The sequence below is a fragment of the Erpetoichthys calabaricus genome, chromosome 7, assembly GCF_900747795.2.
Source record: "Erpetoichthys calabaricus chromosome 7, fErpCal1.3, whole genome shotgun sequence".
Taxonomy (NCBI): domain Eukaryota; kingdom Metazoa; phylum Chordata; class Cladistia; order Polypteriformes; family Polypteridae; genus Erpetoichthys; species Erpetoichthys calabaricus.
In genome coordinates, this window is record NC_041400.2 from 28,413,189 (window position 1) to 28,434,760 (window position 21,572).

Here is a 21,572-nt window from a genome sequence, read left to right on the forward strand (position 1 = left end):
TGCGACTTCAGCTACAAATTAGTTTACCTTGGGAGTGGTTACTTCAACTTGTATGTTTTTTTTCTTTTACCCATTTGAAAGCCATTCTTGACAATGAAACCATGAAACACTTGCACTCATGCACACTGAATTAAATACACTTCAGTGCAGGACACGGGACAACCAAATCTATATATATAAAAGCCAAATACCACTGACTCACTCATCACAAAATCTCCTGAACCATAAGGACTTGGGACTTGAAATTTGGAATGTCGGTTACCCTTGGCCCATAGCTACTCGCTAAGAAACGGTTTTAAAAATTTCGTGGTCCAAGCACAAAATTTCTTATAGTTTTTTAGACCCGTTTGTATGTCTGTCTGCTTTTCACGAGAGAACTACTTAATGGATTTAGATCAGGTTTTTTTCTATAGTTTGCTCGAACATTCCGTTGATTTTGCGACTTTCTCATCGCCCTAAGTATCATAGTTCGCTTGTGGTACCGATTTATTAGCACGAATCTGAGAGAGACTCACAGGGCTGCGTGACGTCAGGAGTGGGGAGCCAGACAGGGCCCTCCTCGCAGTCCTGTTTCACTAATACGTGGGCAAAGCCGTGGGGGATGGCTAGTATTAGTATATAAGGAAAGTATATTGTTAGTTTAATTTATGCAATTTTCTAAAATGATATCCTTTATTTATTCAATATGGTAGTAATGATTTTGTTAAATAATTCATCACCGTTCAAGGTGAGTATTTTCCCTTTACTGTACCAAAATGGAGCAGTATGTCTTCTTATACGCTAATAGTCTGCCTCAGTCACATCCTGCTCTTGTCCCTGCAGCTGAATGATAAAACTCAATCACTGCAGCTCACTTCTCCTACACCTTGAAATCGAGGTGGGTATGTGACATGTTATCATGTCTGTGAAAATACCAAATAAAAGCAACTTAACTTATGTAGAAATATATGAAAAAAGGCTTGGTCACGCTTTATGCTACAGTGACTAAATGTGTGCTCAGGATCTCCGTTACACTAAAAACCACATCACGGCTGCATTATTTAAAGGTTACAGTGATTCAGTATGTCTCTGACACTGTGATTTATCGGCAAAGCACCACATTTTTCATGTTCAGATGCAGCCAACAATTTTAACTTCAGCAGAGATTTTAAATCTCCATTGGGTAGTTCTTTGAAAAATATTATGCTTAAGAAATTTGAACTACAGTTAGCCACAGACATTCCACAACCACCTTCTAAGAACAGCACACAAATCTTTTCATCATTTGATTTGAAATCTGCTGTCGCCGAAAGCAACATCAGTGACCTGATATTGTTATATACACTACTAGTACATGTAATTATATTCTGTAATCAATGTTATTTTGATTACAACTCACAGTTGCAAAAATATGTAATAAATAAATATGTGATAGCAATCTCTTTGATAAAGTGAGTAGAAAAAGTAAAGACGCATTCAGTGTGGCCAGCCAAATTTATGAGTGGTCTGTGTGTACATTTCTGTACTTGTTTAATATTTGTGAAGTGCTTTGAGCATGGAAAAGTTGCTATATAAATAAAATGTACTATTATTATTATTATTATTAACTTTCTTGGCAGAGTGCCTCCCTCATTTCAAACCTACATTAAGACCATGATTAGCTTGTGGGCATCTCATATACAGTCCACTTGATTATTACTGTGATGCCACTGATGGCTTTTACATTTACTTGTTTAGATGAGGTGATTTATCCAAAGTGACTCACAAATCACAGGCACTTTTTAAAATTGTTTACATGTTGAGCACCAGCAAAAAGAAGCAACTTACTGTGGATCATACTATAAGGCAGAGGCAGTCAGGAGCTGAACTAGCAACTTTGTGTCTCACAAACAGATGTCTTAGGCATTTAGGGCATTGGATCTGTACTTAATTAACAATTACAGTTTTAAAATATCTCATGTTCATTATATTCATTCATCTATTATCAAACCAACATAATTCAGTTCAGTGTCGCCAAGGCCACAACATAACATAACTGAAGAACTGACAAATGGCAAATGACAGAATAATCTCTCTCTGCTTTTAGCATCAATGTCTGGTTTAACTGTCGAGTTTGTTCAGTCAGTGTGTTACTCAGATATAGATTAGATTAGACATCAGCTACCACTATGGTTATGGTTAATGCTTGACAGCCACATGGCCAGTGTCTGTAGTTGCAGGACTGCTTGGCCCATGTTGAGAGTTCACAAGAAAGCTGTTAGAATGTCCGGAGAAATATACATATTGTTCCAGTTCTGCATTTATTTTGTTACGACTGAACGGTCTTTCCTTCTTCCATAGCTACAAGTTAAAACACTTGTGTCATTTCAGAATTTGGGGCAGCACAGTGGTGCCGCGGTTAGCACTGCTGCTTCATAGCTCCAGTGGACTGGGTTTGAAAGCCAGTCCAGTCACAGTATGTGTGGAGTATGCACATTGTTTCCTTTATTTTATTTATTTTTATCAAGATTCTCCAGTTTCCCACATGCATTCCAAAAAGTTGTGAGTTAGGCATAGTTTGCCCAGTGTTAGTAAATATATGTGCTGTGTGAAACACTGGTATGCTGCCCAGTGCTGCATGCTACCTAAGCTGTGGCTTCTGTTACCCAGCGGCACATTAAACTGGTAACGTAACATAACCTACTCACACCAGTCTAAATGCTGGATCACTGGGGACTAGGGTCTATCCCTGTACAAAAATGTGTCAGTGAATCAACGCTGAAGAAATGTACACAATCCACAAAAAATAACTTTCTTATTTAGAAGTAAAAGTTTAGAATTCACCCAAAACTGCAATTTTGAACTCGATGGTTATCCTAACACCACAATGAACTCAGAGAAGTACTTGGGGAACCTGACCATCAAGATTTTTTTTATGGCTTTGTAGCTCTCCAAGGATAATTAATAAATTCAAAAGAAATAAAAATGTGTTTAGAGCCTCTCCATAACCCAGAATCCACTGGATGTGATGCAGAATGCTCAGTACATGTGCATCAAGGAGCTTTTTATTATTTTATAGCCCTTGTGTTACAACCGCTGTATTACACAAAATCAAATTCTCATTAGGACAGATTCTCATCAACATAAATAAGAGTTAAGTCTATTCACTTTCTTGTCTGTCTTTGATTTCTTCAAAGACAGTGAAGTCATTTGCTCTGGGGAAGCATGCAGCTGTATGTTTTATACACTTTTGCTGGTAACACAAACATTACAAATGCTAAGGTCAGGGCAGAGAACAACTGGAGCCATGTGCACACTTCCTCTGCGTGTGCGTGTGCGTGTGTGTGGGTGATACCAAACAGTCCAAACAAATTCAGCCAGTCAAAATTTGTGACAAAAGTGCAGAGCATTTTGAAATGCTCTACTGGTATGTGACATATAAAGAGCACTTTAAAACATTAAGTGGGAAATAATGTCTTACAAAGTATGACTATCTATCTATCTATCTATCTATCTATCTATCTATCTATCTATCTATCTATCTATCTATCTATCTATCTATCTATCTATCTATCTATCTATCATATAATGTGTGATAAAAACACAGACCAGACAATATAAAAAGGTTTGGGGCAGCCACCCTTATAATATCCCTGGCTGCAAAAAGTTTTTAAATTGACAGAGATGTTTCGCTATACTGAGTCCAAAACAGAACTGATTTCTTGGTGGTAAGATGGCAGCTTTAAAGGCCCATATAAGAAGTGACATCATCAAAGGGGACGAACCCAGAAGTGACGTCATCGAAGGACCCGGAAGTGACATTGTTTGGACTGGACGTTGCATCATCGAAGGCCCACAAACCCGGAAGTGACGTCACCAGGACCGGAAAGTGACGTCTTCTGAGGTACCAGAACCTGGCAGGATTTCTTGGGAATGGTCTTCAGGGAACTGAGAGAGACAGTTAGTGCACCCCGCCGCCCCCTGGTCGGATGTGGTATTACTATTACTTAAGATACATCTATCTATCTATCTATCTATCTATCTATCTATCTATCTATCTATCTATCTATCTATCTATCTATCTATCTATCTATCTATCTATCTATACTTTATAGACAAAAGTTTGTGGACACCTAACCATCACACCTGTATGAGCTTGTTGGACAATCCATTTCAAAACTATTTCAAAACCATTGGTATTACTGTAGATTTACAGCCACTAATATGTAATCCTGGTCGCCTATAAGTGTACTCTTCTGTCCTTTATTTTCCTGCAGCTAGGTGGTTCTTGTTATACAAGTAGAAATGGCCAAAGAATCATAGTTTCATTAGAAACGTCTAGAAAGCTTACAAGAAGATCTGAGGCTAAGGATCTGTGCTGGTATCTGGAAGGTTTCCATTTTGAATCCCTGCTACTGCCAAAAGAGATCATACTCTGCTGGGCCCTTGAATAAGACCCTTAACCTGTAATTGCTCCAGGGGCGCTGTACAATGGCTGACCCTGTGTTCTGACCCCAAGGAGTATGTGAAAACTAACAAATTCTTAATACAAAAAATTGTATAAGGCGAAATCAAGAACAAAATAAAAAAAAAAACAAAGAAGACGTTTATTAAAAGAAGCCAAGGTTAAGTGTCTGTTACAGTAGTCCAAACTTTAAAGTTCCTCCCCTTAAGTTTCAAAGGGAGTAAGATAGTCTGACATTCTTTAACGTCTCCATAAACACAGCCAATGTTCACACAGTCCGTCTTTGTGTAGGGAATCTGCTGGAACCAGCCACAGCAGACTATACAGAGGTCACTACTAGAGTCCAACAGGACCGGGATTTCACATTCGACCAACTTAATAGACATCTTAAAATTGTCTTTCTTCAACACCCTGGGGGAAACCTGCGAACTACATACCTGGGACAGACTGATGTCCCGGTTGATCACAGCGAAAGCACCTATGCTCAGTCTCAGCTGTGGAATTCCTACGATAGTACCTTATACCTGTGGTGTTGGTCCGTGTGCCCCCAACAGTGGCATCAGTGGCTCTAGGAGCCTGGGCTTCAGCAGGAGAAACCAAGGCAGGAAGTGACAGCAGGCATTGCTCTGAGGAGAGGCGAGGATGAGGTGGAGGGTGAAGGCTGTGACCCATAACTTTGGCGACTGGCCATTGGTCTGGGATGTGATGGTTGGGTTGAAGTCTGTGCCAAGTTAGGATAACCCCTCTGTTTCCAGGTGGTTTGGGCACCCTCCTCTCTGTGGGTCAGGTCTAGCAGTGAGTGGACATCGTTCTGGAGCATCTCATCACCAAGGTCTTTGTTTATCCCTGACAAGACTGGGTCAATAGCAAGCTTTTCCACATTGCGCTCAAAGGGGTCTCCAAGAAACCAGCTTTGAATCATGTCTACTGAGTCCTGGTCCTGTCCCAGTATAGAGTGATCCAGATCAGTTTGACACAGCTGAAACTGATGTCCCTTGGCCAAAGAGCTCATAGCCGTATGGTGGAGGATCTGTTCCTTCAGGAAGTCATATTCATCAAGCCTTTTGGGAGGGAGATTTCATATGACCTATTGGGCCTTCCCGGTCAAAAAGGGGGCATCAATAGCTGCCTAGCCTCGCTTGTCCCAGCGCATCAGTGTTGCTGTGTGTTCAAAACAGAATAGGAAACACTCTGGGCTGTCTAAGGGAGCCATCTTCACCAACAGATCTCAGACAGGCAAAGGCAGGGGCACCTGTAGGTGCCTTATCCGGCTCCAGTGGTAGAGGAACATCATGCACCTTTTGAGGATCCATCAGTGCAAGACCCCACTTCTGGTACCATGTGACACATAAGTCACTTTCTTGTGACCTGAGAGAAGATGCTGAGTCCAAAGGCTTCAAGAAAACCAGCTTTATTCCCATTAAAACAAGAACAGTGAGGGTATTTATTCAAACAGGGGCCCACATAAACATGGGAGGATTTGTGTAAACTGCGCACAGTAACTGAGCCAACACTTGAACCCAGATTCCTGGAACCATGAGGCAACTGTTCTGCTTTAGCCATAATGTGCTGTTTCTATCAAAACACTGGTATATTTCATAACTGTCAGTTTTGAAAAACAGGAAATAATCTCTTTTCCTTAAAGAAGATTTGATTATGTTTAATATCGTCCCTATATTTATTTGTTTATAACAAATCCTTATAAGGCTATGTAAAAATATATAGCCTAAATTTTCAGTACTTTTTTCTAACAAAATTAAAAATATCAAGATTATAAAGGAGGTTTTTTTGTGGATTCGTCAGAAGTGTGGAAAAATTAAGGAGCAGGGATGAATGGACACACCTTTCATTAATTTACTTTGGATTGGAGATCTCCTTTCAGCGGATTGGAAGAGAATCAGCTCAATTTGCCTGACAGAAGAGGTTTTGGCAGCATGTGTCCACAGAAATGTTTTGGCCGTCTCATTACTTCATTAACTGGGCTACGGCCAGCAGAAGAGATTTTTCCCTGGAACAGCTACACAGATATTAGAATGTGTGGGCATTTGGTCATCAACAGCAAGTCGACTCATTTCATACACTTTGAAATATAAATATCACATTAAGTCCAAGTCACGGTGTCAGTATACATTCTGTCAGATTTTAAAAGTGGAATGCGTAACCCATGCAGATACAGGCAGACTGTGCAAACTCCAGTGAGATGGTGTCCAAGCTGAGGTTCAAACTCAGGACTCAGGCGCTATGAGATTGATATGCTAATTTCTGTATATACACCTTTGACAAATTTTATTGTTCTTTTTAACTCAGTTGTTTGATTTTCAACAAAAATTCTAAATACCCAAGCAGTTCCCAATATCCTTTATGTGAAGTCACATTATTAGTATTAAATAAATTAGTGTCCCAGTAGTGAAGGAATTGCCATAGGATCTCACCGAATAAAATGGGTTTATCCCTGAAGGCAAAAGGAATGTTCTGTTTCAAAAGGCTGCAGGACTTCAGTCTCTACAGAGACTTCACAAGTATTGAATGCACGTCGGAGTCACCAGTGGATCAGCAATTGGACTGCACCTGAAAACTTTTAGCTCAATAGTAATATTGTGCTCACCAACCTTGGTAGAAATTGCGAGAATAGTGGAAGTTGGTATCTGGAGACCAAGCAAAACTTGGTGTCAGCTATTCCATAAACTTGGAACATTTAACCAGTATTCACTTGATGACATAATTATTTTATAGTTTTAGATGCTAAGTAAAGCATAAAATAAATGTACTATGAAATTACATTTGTCTGTGTTATTATTCATTGTGAGAGTCCCTGATATGATGGAGTTTGGAGGGGAGGTGTAATAAGAAAAGTGGATTGTCATTGGCTAGGATGGCTTCCTGGCTTAAAGGACTGTGATTGCAGATCCAATCCACCACAGAAATAGGACCTTGCTTGTGTGATCAGCATATACTGAAAAAGATAAGGGGACACTCTCAAGTTGTCTATAAATCAATGGGCCAACTTTATTTAAACAATTTAGGCAATATATGCTTGGCATAATATTCAGTTGCATCTGAGAACTGTGCAGGCACTGTAGCCTCCAATGGATTGAGTTGTGTAGGTCAGTTCTAGAACTTTCCCACCAGGACTGAGCAAAAAAGCTGAAAACAGGCCTGGGCAGGACACTAATCCATCACAGGGACCACTGTCACTCACACACACATACACACACTCCATTATCACACACAGTGACAATTTGCACATGCCATAATTAACATAACCTAAATAAGTAAATAAATAAAACCATTTTGTAATTCCTTTTGTGCTTGAAAATATCTGGCTGTAATAATTTTCATGAAATGGGACTTGCAAAGCTGCTCTTTCATGGCAGATATTATGGAATATCAGAAGTGAAAGGCAAACATTATTATAGCCACTGACCATTAGGGCAATGTGGCACTCTGGTGGTAAATTATTGGGTGACCATATCCAACTTCTCAAACTGGGACACTTTTATAGAACTAATGCCCATGCATAAAGCCCATCCTCATTTGTTTAATGGCTGGTTTATTTCATCTTCATTAGAGAGGAATCAGGGCACAGAAAAAAGTACTTTCACAAATTAATGCATAGGAGACCCAACAGTGCTTGATGTGGAGACAAATAAATAGTGGTGCTTTCTGTTTTTGTCTGCTTCTTAGGATGGTTTTATACTTCATAAGACAGAACGCGCACAGCTGAGGATGCTATGCAGCCAATGTACTGTTTGTACTTGCACGAGTACTCTATGTAAATCTGGAGGATTCCACCGTGTGGTAATGTGGTATCATGAAAGTGATATCAAGTATAAATCAAAGGATTCTAAATGTCCAGAATGCTGGAAAATTATAAATTTAATGTGTTCTTTGTGGCCATTACTGCCTTCTGCTGCAATGGGTTGCCAGAAGCACATAGTGATTAACAACTGGGTCGGTTTTAATGACAAAGTAAACTACAAGATTAAAGCTGAAATTTCCACTTTAATCACGAAATAGACCTTTTTTCATCCCTAATTTTTTTCTCTGTGGCTCAAATATACTTCCGTACATTCTGATGCTGTTATGAAGGTGCAAAAACAAAAAAAGACAGCACAGAAGATGGTACATGAGACCTTTGAAATGTATTGTGTCATTACGATGGGAAATATGCAGTGCTTGTATTGCCTAGGCAAGAAATAGATGAAGTAAAGCACCACAAATACATTTGTATGTCAACATTTAAGTTTGATGATTTGCTTTACCGCATAGAACGATTCATCAAACATCGAAGCACACACGTTGATCCTATAGGATCTGCCATGCGGCTTACTGTCACATGTTGATAGTAAATAAAGACTCTGATGTCCCGTTCCAACTTGAATACACTGCACCCCCCAATTTTGTGGTGGTACTGCAGTTCGTGCATACGTCACGTTAATTCATGAGGACGCGCTCAGAGGACATGTGAAATGAACGCTGGAAATGCGTGGCAGCCATGATGAGTGCACATACGCGTTCTGAGTGAGAAGTATAAACCGGCCCTTAGTCGTCCTCGTGATGCTGTTCAGATTCAGCACAAGTTCTTATTTAAGCTTTTACCATTGGAGTTTTGACCTTATTATTTGTATATTACTTGTGAGGATACCTGTGTCAGCAAAGTAATGTTTTGTTAGATGGACATTTTAATATTCTTCAGTTATTTATCGGGTCTTATAGCCTGAAATCGGGACACCCTAATAAATTATAGCGGCAGTAAAATAGTGAGTCATTATACACTGCAGATAATGGTGCCTTGTGGTTGGTTTAGCATAAGGTAAACACTAAATAAATGTTTATTTGCTCAATGCACAGAGGCATACTGTACGTGCCACAGCATACTACATCTAGATAACCTTTGGTTTTCTGTGCTTTCATTTATACTTTTATGATAATGGAAGTCGTTTAACTTTCCTGTTACAACTGAAAGCCTCCGGTGCTTCTCTTCTGTTTGCGCTCAGGCCGCTGGGAATATTTACAGCGGAAACAACTGGCTGATGTGGAAGTTACCCCACATGCTTAATTAGCTAGTGACAGCTTTCTGCTTTTACATGCAGTCTGACAAGGAGGACAACATACAAATATACAAGTTGGTGTAACCGCTGTCAAGGTAAAATTGTAACAGTAAACTCATTTGTAGTTGGAGTCACATGGACCATTTCTTTGTTTTCAGGTAGACAAGCTCACCAATTCGCCATTGCTTTACAATGAGATTTTGACATTTTAAAACTGTGCACAATGGAATATGTTCAAGATATCTCGATGGAAATTTAACTTTCTCTGTAAATTTCCTTTGAAGAATATGTGCCACATTTCAACAAAACTGGTCCGCGGGGATTGGTTGTGGGAGTTGTTTCATGTAAGACAGACAGACAGACAGACACTGGCTATCATAATAGGTTCTTTGCACATTATATGCGAATGCACTTTTAAAGGGGTCATCATTGGAAGTAAACTACACAAGGGAAATGAAATTGGGGAAATGCAATTGTTTTGTCATGGAAAGGTTCAATGGTGTCTTTGCCTTATTAAGTCACCCGTACCAGCCTGTCATGGAGATGCAGCTGCGGTCTGCGGCTCCATTTGTGGCCCCCATCAGGATAGACGAGGGTTGGCTATGTCTATAGTTAAAATACTTCCTTTTATCTCTTCTAGACCTTAGGCGGTTTATTCAAAATGTTCAGGGTAAAACAGATAAGCAGGTTCAAATGTTTATTCACTCAATTATAGAAACATTCTGCAAACTATGGTTCTTAATGTGCTAGAAGCAAAGTAAATGGAAGTGACAGTTTGTAACAGTACAACCTAAATGGTTTGCAGCTCCTCTTCTTGAAGTCTAGGCACACAGCTGGCTCTTTTAGTCTTACATTGCTTCTGAGCTAACAAGGCTTTGATCCGGAATTGTCTCTGGATGGACTCAATGGAAGGAGAGAGAGATGACCAGCTGTTGCAGGTTCCCTACATCTTTGCTGGCTTTGTCCTTCCTTAATGTATGCCTTGGACCAATGGGGTTTCATAGTTTATGGGCCAGTTCCCTTCTCATGGGCATGTCTTGTGCCTTTGAACCAATCCTGGCAAGGCACAACCTATGCTCTCAAACCTTCTACCAATCAGTGTTCCACCTGAGTCTGTGGACTAAGGTAAATAATTTTATTTTGTTTTGCAGCCTCCAACCTGTAATGAATGTGTCAATTTAGATGATTCCAAGCTCCTTTTGTCAAGTTATGATCTGTTATATGGTCAGCAGGACAAGTAGGCAATACTTATTATAAAAAGTTACAGTGCAAAATTTTCTTTTAAACCTTAAAGTTTTTCCTTTGTACATACTTTATCCCTATACAAATGCCAGTAAAATAGAATAGTACAGTATGAAAGCAGATTCACCAAACAACTGTTCAAAGACCATCCTCTTATGAACAAGTAACAGATAAACAGAAAACAGTAAATGTACTTCTTCTGTGGGCCATTACTATACAGGTCAGACTCACTGGTCCTGTGCTTGCTTCCAAACAAAATGTAAGATTCCTCTTTCTCCTTCTCTCCACACCTCTGAACTACTAACACAACCATTTTTGGGTTAACTCCCCCAATAACTTATGGGGTCAGGAATGCCCTCTGGGTCTCCTGGGGCCTTCTTCCGTACTAGTGCCAGATGGCCATATTGTTTGGAGCTTTGGCACACACTCAAAAGGCAACACAATGCCCAGGTAGTTTGGCCTCCATGATAAATTGCAACAAGGCCACATATACAGGAACAGGCCTCCCTGCTGTTACCTATCAGATTGGTGAGCCTCTATAAAATAATGCATATCCTGCATTGCCCAGATTCGTTTTCTGTCCATGGGAGTTATTACTTCCTTGGCACTCTGTTAGCAGAAGTTCTACAGCACTCTTGCAATATTTAATTTATCCTCCTATAACTCTGTTGCCTGCAATGTTAGTCCCTACCTGGCATCCTTTTATAACACACCAAATCAGCAAAAATACCCTTAATGTTTTTATCATTAAAAGGAACAGTATGCCACATAATGCCATGGTGAAAGTTTGCTTTATATTTATTACATGGCCAAAAGCACGCAGATACCCCTCTATATTATTGAGTTCAGGTGTATCATTGTTAACAGTTCCATAAAATCAAGCACATAACCATGTGATTTCTATTGACACACATTGCCCGCCGAATAGGTCATATTTAAGAGCTCGGTGTCTTTAAACATGGCACCGTTATAAGGTCCCACCTTTTCCACAAGATAGTACGTGAAATTTCTGGTGAACTGTAAGTGCTATTTTTGAAAAGTGGAAACGACAAGAAGCAATAGCAGCTCAGCCATGAAGTGGTAGACCACACAAAAATTACAGAGCAGGGCACAAAGTGTATGCCACCTAAAAATCACCTCTCCACTGTTGCATCACTCACAATAGAGTGCCAAACTGCCTGTGAAAGCAACATCAGGTCCGTAAGTGTGCATCTGGAGCTTCATGAAATGCGTTTCCATGTCTGACCAATTGTACACAAGCCTAAGATCACTATGTTCGATGCCAAGCATCAGCCTGAGAGGTATAACACACACCGCCATTGGACTATGGAGCAATGGAAACGTATTTTCTAGAGTAATAAATCACACTTCACTATCGGCAGTCTTATGGAGGAATCTGACTTTTGCAGATGCCAGGAGGACACTACCTTCTTAACTCCATAGTGCCTACTCTAAAATTCATTGGAATGGGGATAATGGTTTGGGGCCCTTTTTCAGGATTTGGGCTAAGCCCCTCTAATTCCCGTGAAGGATCCTGTAAATTCTACTGCATTAAAAGACATTTTAGATAATTATGCACTTTCAACTTTGAGACAGCAGTTTGAAGAAAAACCTTTTTTGTTCCATCATAATGGTGCTCCCATGCAGAAAGTCAGGTCCATAAAGACATGAAGAAACTCAAGTGGCCTTCACAGAGCCCTCACCTCAACCCTACTGAACACCTTTGGGATGAATTGGAATGGAAATTGCAAGCTAGATCTTCCCACCCAACATTAGACCTTGACCTCATAAATGCTCTTTTGGCTGAATGGGCACAAATTTCCACAGACACACACCAAGATCTTTTGGAAAGAAAAGTAAAAGCTGTTAACTCCTTGTTAATGCCCATGCTTTTGGAATGTGATATCCAACAAGCTTATATACAATAGGTGTGATGCTCAGGTGTCCACATGCTTTTGACCATGTAATTTATCTACCTCTTTATGAGGAACGGATACAGTATTGTCCAGTAGCTTTTCGGAGTTTGCTCTTGTACTATCCTTGGTTGTGCTGTTTTCCTGTGGCCCACCCATTTTTTGTCAAGATGTTTTGCACAACCAGTTATGCTGTGCTCACATACTGGGAAGCAACAGGACACACTGAAGGAGTGTAGTGTGGAGTCTGGTGTGTTTGCAGTGGGTGCTTGTATAATTATGTTGATTATGCCTTAAGTTCAGATGATGTTAAAGTCAGTGATATAAATAAATAAACAGATGCAACTTAAGTTTGTGACCATATTAGGCTTAAACTACCAGAGATAGGAAGCCACTGAACCTGAGCCTAACTGATTTATAATCATTTTAAGGGATTACATCAGTCTGATACTGCGACTGTGTGCCTTATTTCAAGGCAGAGGCCATGCACTTCTTATTTATACATAGTGATCCTTTTTAGCATATTCATTTAGTCTTTATGTAAATATATATATGACAACATTAAAAACAGGCAGAAATATACACTAGGAGGATAGATTATTCTGTTATAAAAAAGGATTTTGTTTATTTGAATATAGAAATCTGTCACATATCAGCCTCCTGCCATTCTAATAAGCATGGTAGCTCACTAATGCAGCTTTAATCCTTAATTCTCCACACACAGATTTGTAACCGTCCACTTACTTAGACTTCAGAGTTACTCGCCATTTACTTTGAGAATGGGAAACATACAATATAAACAATTATAACTTGTTATTTTTTTCCTAATTCAGCATGGGAATCCATCATGACAATGACCATCCTTCATGTGCAAATGGCCTCCATATCATGTCTGGGGAGTGGATCAAAGGACAGAACCTTGGTGATGTCTCCTGGTCTCGTTGCAGCAGAGAAGATGTGGAAAGGTTTCTCAGGTAATAGGACAAGTGCTTTTCACTTGGGCTTGTTCCCTTTAAGATGTCTGAAACTTTCTAAGGAATGCATATAGACCTTCCAACTCTCCGTCATAAAATTATACAAAGTGAGCTAATAAATTCTGCAGAGAAATGTTTGGCTTGCGATTCTCCTTAAGAAGTACCTGGCGGCTGCCAAGACTTTTATTTTACTGTGATGTAGGCTGTCTTGCCAGACAGTGTGAGTGACAAATCAGCTCACATTTGCCATTTCGTTCTGCATATGTCTTTATTATTATTTTTATATTTTTTCAGTAATGAACCGACTGACCACAAGTCATTTTCTCTTTACAAATGAACTTGTAACAAGTCTGTCCAAATTTGGCACCCCACTTTGCATTTGCCAATCAGAACTTGTGTTCGATTTATATAGTTTTCAGCCACAAAAAGCCTCTTTGAATAAAGTTAACTTTGGCATTTTAATTTGAAGTTTTGCCACACTGAAAATATGGGCACTCCACATTTTTCTAACCCTAAGCCCAGGCACTTGCTGTGGATCCTGACATCATTTTTTAAAAAGAAAAAATAAAATATCAGCATCAGTTTTTACTTAGAGAGATGGATGGATGGAATACCAGTGGGTGAGTGCAATTGATGCTTTTCTGTTTGTTTTATTCATTTTTCATTACTTTAGAAAGTGCCCTTCAATCCTAAATTTGAATACAATGAAAAACAGTTCATGCTGTGAACAGAATGATGAAAACTCCGTGCTGCATCCTCAAAGCCAAATTGTTCAGCAACATAAACCCACATGAAGATGTGCGTACCAGAACTGGCATTGTAGGGGTGTTATTTTTGTAAGGTTTCCATCTTTTTTTAAATAAAATAAAATCTTGGAAAGCATCTTAGTTCAGTAGTTAGACCTGCTGGCTCACAACTGCAGAAGACTGGCTTTGAACTCCAGCCTAGTCACTCTTATGTATGCAGTTGGCAAAATCGCCAGTTTCTTTCTTTGCCTCGTAGATGTGTGTTTAGTTAATTGTCAACTCTGAACTGATTCATTGTGAGTGAGTGTGCCCTCAGATTGGCTGGTAGCATACCTGGGTTTGGTTCATGCCAGTGCCATTAGAAAGTGGAGTGAGCCAGAGGAGCGATCACACAGTGCTAATCTGCAATCCATACTCTGAGCCAGAAAAACTGTCCATATTACTTTTCAAAAAATAAATCACATAAAAATAGAAAAAAACATTATCAGAACAGCATATTTTTTTCTTTCTGTTTTAAAATATTGCATGAGATTTAATTACACAAATGACACATGTTCATAATAGATGTATTTCATTTGCACAAATGCATAAATATTTTACCAGTAAGGTAAAAACCACAATTACCAAGTAAAAACAAAGATAAAAAAACTTTTAAAATATACTGTGAGTTCAAAAAAGGAAAATATGAATTAAATAGAGATGAAGTAAATGCAGGACTCGGGGGGGGGGGGGCCCTTGCAGAGGTTTCTTGTGAAGCAACATGGAGGACAGTCTCACTCATGTGCACCCAATAAAGATGATGTTAGCTTTGATGCTCATGCTACTGTGGGCAATGGCATTTATGGTGACCAGGTGGTCCTGTCACTGCATATGTGACCAACAAAGAAAATATCAAATTTGAAATGCTAACATTATTTGAAATAATGGAGGATGTCAAGAGGCAAAATTGCATTAAGCAGCACACTGAGAGCTGAAAGTACATCACAACATGGAAGGAGTTGATTATTCAATGAAGTCTGAATTATCCATACCTTCACCCATATTTAAAATTGATTATTACCGTTTGGAGATGTGGAGGCTGGAGCCTATCCTAGCAGTACTAGGCGCAAGGCAGAGACCAATCTCGGCCAGTAGTGCGCATCGCTGAACATATTTAGGGTTACACATATTTGGGATACAGGGCAATGGGAGTACCCAGGATGGAGGTTTGAACTCAAGACCTTCAGACCTCAGAGGTGTCAGACTGCAATGCTAACTACAGTACTTGTTTAATTCAATTCAATACAATTCAGTTTCTTTGTTTAGCTCCCTTCACTGAGAGTGCTATGACAAGTTCTCAGGTAAAATGCAAGTGTTAATTTTACAAATTAACAAATACAGAATTAGTATACTTAAAGATACAGATTTGTATAAACACACAGAAAACAAAATAATCCATTAAGTAGTCCATTAATAGTTGAACTATGGCACTTCGACAAAAGAGGAGAGGAAAATCCAGTCTAAAACCTCTGGGTTTTAGAATTATGTAATCAAAACATGTAGGGTGCTTAAGTTTTTAAAATCTGTCCATTGACTGAACTGGCTTACAGAATTTTACTAACAATGCCAGTTACTGTTGCCTCAAAGGAAAGGAGTTTCTGTAGATTGAAAAGTACAAATGAAAAGACGACGTATACTTAAAACACTGTCAGTTGAGAAGGATGCAGGCTCAAATATTACAATCCTGGACTTCACATACCAATTTGTTGCTAAAAAGGCTCAATTAAACAAGTTTCTCCTACCCTACTGTGAGTTAATTCACATGCATTTACAACTCTTCAGTTGTGTGTGAAGTAGTTGAATTCATTGTATTGTGTATGTTAGGCTGTGTTTTTGTTGGCAATTTTAAAAAACATAATGGCGGTTAAGTCTGTAGACCTGACTTTGCTTCATTGATTATCAGCAAGTTCCATAGATGATGTGAATGAATATGGTGGTGGCTGTTGTGCTACATGATGGTTTGTAGTTCAGGGCCCTGCCGTCTTCTTGAATGGTCCTGCTTTGATACAATGCTGTCATAAAGACATTGCTGGAAAGGGGTGTATGGTGCCTCTCTATATGTTTGCTAAAAGTAGAAGGTCCAAGTCTTTAGAGTCCTGTTGCTTCCAGTTTTGCTATATGGTTGTGAGACATGGATGCTATCCAGTGACCTGAGACAAAGACTGGACTCCTTCGGTACTGTGTCTCTTCGGAGAATTCGGAGTCAAACAAGTGGTTAATCACAGAGTCCCAAATGAGGCACATTACCTGCATTGTGAGGGAGTGTCTGTTGCTGCACTGCGGGCATGTGGCACAATTCCCCAAGGTTAGTCCAAGTGTCTAAACTAGACCAATGGGACAAACACGTAACACTTGGCTGTGGCAGATAGATGGCCATTTCCAGGGGGTGGGACTGGACCATGTGTCTGCCTGGGGTTGCCAGCTAGCATCCCGAGCTGTTTCGTCATGTGATGGGTGCAGCAATGAGTTATACCAGTGCGTGTTCCCCAAACTGACCTGACCTGTCCTGTACTGAAATGGAACACATTCAGACATGAACGAACATTTGAAACGAGGACCTACATCAATTTTGTTTCTATTGTTTTATGTCATGTTGTTTATATTTGTTATGCCTGTTGCCTGCCATGTGACACATAGATCATTATGATGCACCATGTCATTACACTCCTCCTATATAAGATGGCGGTGCAAGCAGCATGCATCTGAATGTTGAATCTGTCACTAAAATAAACTCTAACCAATTGTCTTTAGAATTAGTAGAAGCTACAAGGCACTTCTGTGAAGGACTTAGTATTGTGACAATTATTTTAACTACAAGCTCCTATTTTTCATATTGGCTTTTGATATACAGTTCTGACAGCTATTTTTGGTTCTTTTGACTCTGGCTTGCTGCCTAACTAAGTTTCCATCTGCACCTATGAACACTTAAGCCATCTGCTATCTGTTCCCAGCTCAATTACAACCTTGAGCACCTGCTGCATTTTAGGTATTTAATATAAGTTTGTAATCAGCGACCCCTAGAGACATTAACATGAGTATGAACCCTTCTAGCTCATAACATACACTATTCTACTGTTGGTTTGGCACAGCTTATAGACAGAAGGCACCGGCAATCCAGAGGGCACCTGCAGCCTAAGACCTCTATGGCCAAACACTATCACATGAGACAGCTTTGTTTGGCTGGTGCCTAGCAGCACTAAACAGAAACCTAGTGTAAACAAAATAAAAAGAGAAATGGAAAATGGTGGCACAAGCCCTTTTTTGATGGATTAAAGAATTACTAAGGTGCCAGAGGACACTGCTGATGTTACCCTTTGCATGATACAGTCAGAACGAATTGTCTAGTGCTCATTCGTCATTATGGACATGCTCTTGCAGTTGATTGATATGCTTTTAAAAGTATCAGGGGTAAGAGTGGCAGTCAGTTGGTGGTCAAAGATCATATTCTGGGTTGCCAGCATCAGAACAGCAGGAAAAATCAGACATGTAAGCCCTGGCTTCTTCTAATACCTCTCCTCTGATTAACTTGGCTTAAGTTCCAGTGGGCTCCAGTGAACAACCATGCCATTGATAGCTGAGTCTTTCACTCAGTATGCCAAGTGATGATGCTTTGCATTCTGCTAAATTAGCTTCAGTCAAATCCAATCTCTTAAAAGACATCTTGAAAAGTGACTTCAATACTGAGACACAATTTTAAGTAAACCTCCAGCTCTGGTTTGCTTCTCTTTATTTCAGCATTATTTTTGCTGCTTTCTTTCAGGTCAAAGGCAAGCAGTTGTCTTCTGCAAACTAATCCTCAGAGTCTGAATTCAGTGATTCTCCAGTCCAAGCTCCCTGGAATGACATACACTGCAGATGAGCAATGTCAGATTTTGTTTGGCCAAAAAGCTTCCTTTTGCCAGGAAATGCAGGTATGGAATGATTGCTGCTAGACGGTTAGCAGACGTGTTGCCAAGTGCCACATATGAACTGCATTAAATGGAAAATTGTAGGAGCTGCCAGAACTGAGCGCCTCTTATGTACTGTGGTCAATGCCCTCACTTACAAGGCCGTAGCCTGACACATTAAATGCCAGTACAATGCATAATGCCCAAATAGTCAGTGCAACAAGAATTAGGACTGAGTTTATATTATAATTACAGAAACTATGAAACATTCAAGCAGGGTGTTGTTTTTTTATATGGGATAGGTGGGGTGCCTAGAATGTTATATATACCTGTGACAAGAACAGGGTAGCAATTGAGTAATAGCAGAGTGGGACTTTGTGCTGTAGAGGTGGGGCAGGGGGACGTCAACCTGAAGCCAGCATTTTTCTACTTTAATCAGAAGGTATGCTGTAGTACACTTCAGAGAAGGATATACAGATCTTTTCAAAATCCCATAATTAATGTGTTGTCCTTTCATATAAAACAGTAGAAGGCACTTATCCAGGGAGCATTCCCAGATGGTGTAGTCCCTTTTAGTGCTGCTGATAAATCTTCTCAGAATTCGAGGGGTGGATACCTGGCAGAGATTAGCTTTGAGGAGTATTTCAGATATGAGCATCCTGACCAACTGCTGGGCTGCACATGTGCACAGCAGGCCCCATGAAACTTCTGCACAGAGAGCAAACATATTACTTTACAAAAGCTTGAACCCATCCGGCAGGTATGATATGTTATACAAGCTTTTTCCTCATGACAGCTGACTTTGATTTGATTTGTAAATTGAGCTTTAGTGCACTTACAGACGTGGGGTGCCGTTATTTTAGACTTGCAGCTGAACTGTTCCCCTGTGCTATAGTGAGAGCTGACCAGTGTGTGGCAGAACCTGCAGGCTGTTGGGAGAAATGGCTAACATCTTTTTTCCACTGCCTAATATTTTTGCAACTGTATTTTTATTATCTGACACTAAATTACAGATTAGCAGACACACCCTGGACAGATCTAAACTGATGTCTGTGGATCTTGGCAGAATTCAGACTTTTAAAAAGTTAAAGAAACTTAAATATATACACACAGGAAGGAAAAATATAAAATATATCATCCAATCAGGGGTGTGGAACAAGATCAGCATGATGGCACATTAGCTGGATCCAGATTTAGCTACAAGCCCAGTCAGCTTCTTTTGGGTAATTTGTGCATTTCTCCCAGTTTCTTTATTTTTTAGGTTGCCTGCTCTCAACTCAATTCAGTTTGTTTTTATTTAGTGATCTTCACTGAGTGCAGGAGCAGAGCACTGTGACAAGTTCTCAGGTAAAATAGAAGTGTAAATTGTACAAATTACTATATACAGAATTAGCACACATAAAGATAGAAAGAAATTTGTTATAACAAAGTAAAAAATGAATACCATAAATGGAAAGGAGCAATATTTGTCCATTAATTAATTGTTGCATTATTGCTAATTGACGACAAAAAAAAAGAAAAAAAAAGTTCCAATTAGCAACATCCCTGAAGATAATGAACCTTGGGGGGTTTCCTGGGTCAAAGCTGGACATGGTTAAAGTCCAGGAGACCTCGGCCAACTAGCCGCCTAAGCTCGACTGGACATTCTATAGAGTCTGTGCCGGGCCATCTAATCTGGTGACACAATCATTTCATCCAGTGATGTTGCCTTGAATTTTTCAGTTTAAGGAATCAGAGTTTAAGAGGTGACACGATTGAATTGATTAAAACTGTGAAAAGAATTAGTACAGTGGATACATATTGTTATTTTAAAATTAGTTCTTCAGTAAGAACACAGACACAGATGGAACCATGTTAAGGGTAAATTTCACCCAAGTGTTTGAAATTTTAAGTTGTTTTTTTTGTCACACAGATAACATGGACACTTTGAATAAGTAACTATTGAGTGTGGTTATAAATATCAGATGAAGCTGTGATCTGGTTAATCCTGCAACATATGGTCGTGCTGTGGTTGTAGAGTTTTAAAGCATATTGAATATTACTGCTGGTAGCAAAACCCAGTGCTAAAATTAACATGGCTAATGACAGGTTTTTCACTTACCTTTGCAGCATCAATGAAATTTTCTGTGCTAGCATTAGACTCGTCAGTTCTATTGGTCCCCTTCCTCTAATAAGACCTAAAACTATTACACAACATCGTTCAAACATATCTTTCCTTGATCTCATTTCCTCTCCAACAAGACCTACCTACATAAGTAGCAAATTTAGCAAGTTACTAGTTGATAGCCTCCTGATAATGTGACATGTTGTGAGTGGCTGTTATTGGTGTCATCTAAAGTCAGTCTGATTTTCTAAACCTTGTTAGGTAGACATAACCCATAAAATCACCATCCATAGATAAGCTTTCCAAATATTTTTTAAGAGTTAAATGAACTCTTTTAGTGGTAAATTTAACACTGGCAATTTTGTTATGTACATTTAAAATTAATTAATATTTTAATCAAGGGAGATGTGTATTAAAATAAATGTAAGCAATATAGGCAATTTTCTATTGATAACAAAAAAAAGCTCAACTATAAAACTGGTGGGCCATTGAGAAAAGAGGATGTGCATAGGCCTATCCAGGCTCTATACGTGTGCCACGTCTGTGCCAAACATGAAGTGTGAAGTTGAAGGCTGAAGTATAACTTTCTGAACAAGCAGGTCTCTGTGTCTTGTTTGTAATGTGCTTTGAAGAATGAAACATATACATTCTATGTAAAATTATTTACAACCAAATACTATATTAATATTATTTAAAATTATTAGGAAAAGTTAACTGTTAAAAATTAAACAGCATTTTGATTATTATTGGAGTACACAATGTTTGCTACTGGAATAGTTTCTCTTAAATGTGACCCTGCATTAGAATTATCAGGCTGTAAAAATCAGTAAATTAATGAACAGAAACTGCTGAAAAAAATTAAAGGAACACTTTGAAAACACATCAGGTCTCAATGGGAAAAAACTCATGCTGGATATCTGTACTGATATGGACTGGGTAATGTGTTAGAAACGAAAGGATGCCACATCATTTGATGGAAATGAAAATTATGAACCTACAGAGGGCTGAATTCAAAGACACCCCGAAAAACCTGTAGAGGTCTGTGCGTCCTTCCATGGATATGCCTACCCAGACCATCACTGACCCACCACCAAACTGGTCATGCTGAATGATGTTACAGGCAGCATAACGTTCTCCACGGCGTCTGCAGACCCTTTCACATCTGTTACATGTGCTCAGGGTGAATCTGCTCT

General features: G+C 39.4%; 1 protein-coding gene across 1 annotated transcript in view; it reads left to right on the forward strand.

Annotated features, from left to right (window-relative positions):
• The window catches only part of LOC114654378 (A disintegrin and metalloproteinase with thrombospondin motifs 19-like), a 221,007-nt gene that overhangs the window by 106,068 nt on the left and 93,367 nt on the right, over window positions 1-21,572 (forward strand). The window contains exons 9-10 of the mRNA XM_028804882.2: window positions 13,463-13,603; window positions 18,149-18,299. Coding sequence (XP_028660715.1) covers window positions 13,463-13,603; window positions 18,149-18,299 — 292 coding nt within the window. The remainder of the gene's footprint in view (window positions 1-13,462; window positions 13,604-18,148; window positions 18,300-21,572) is intronic.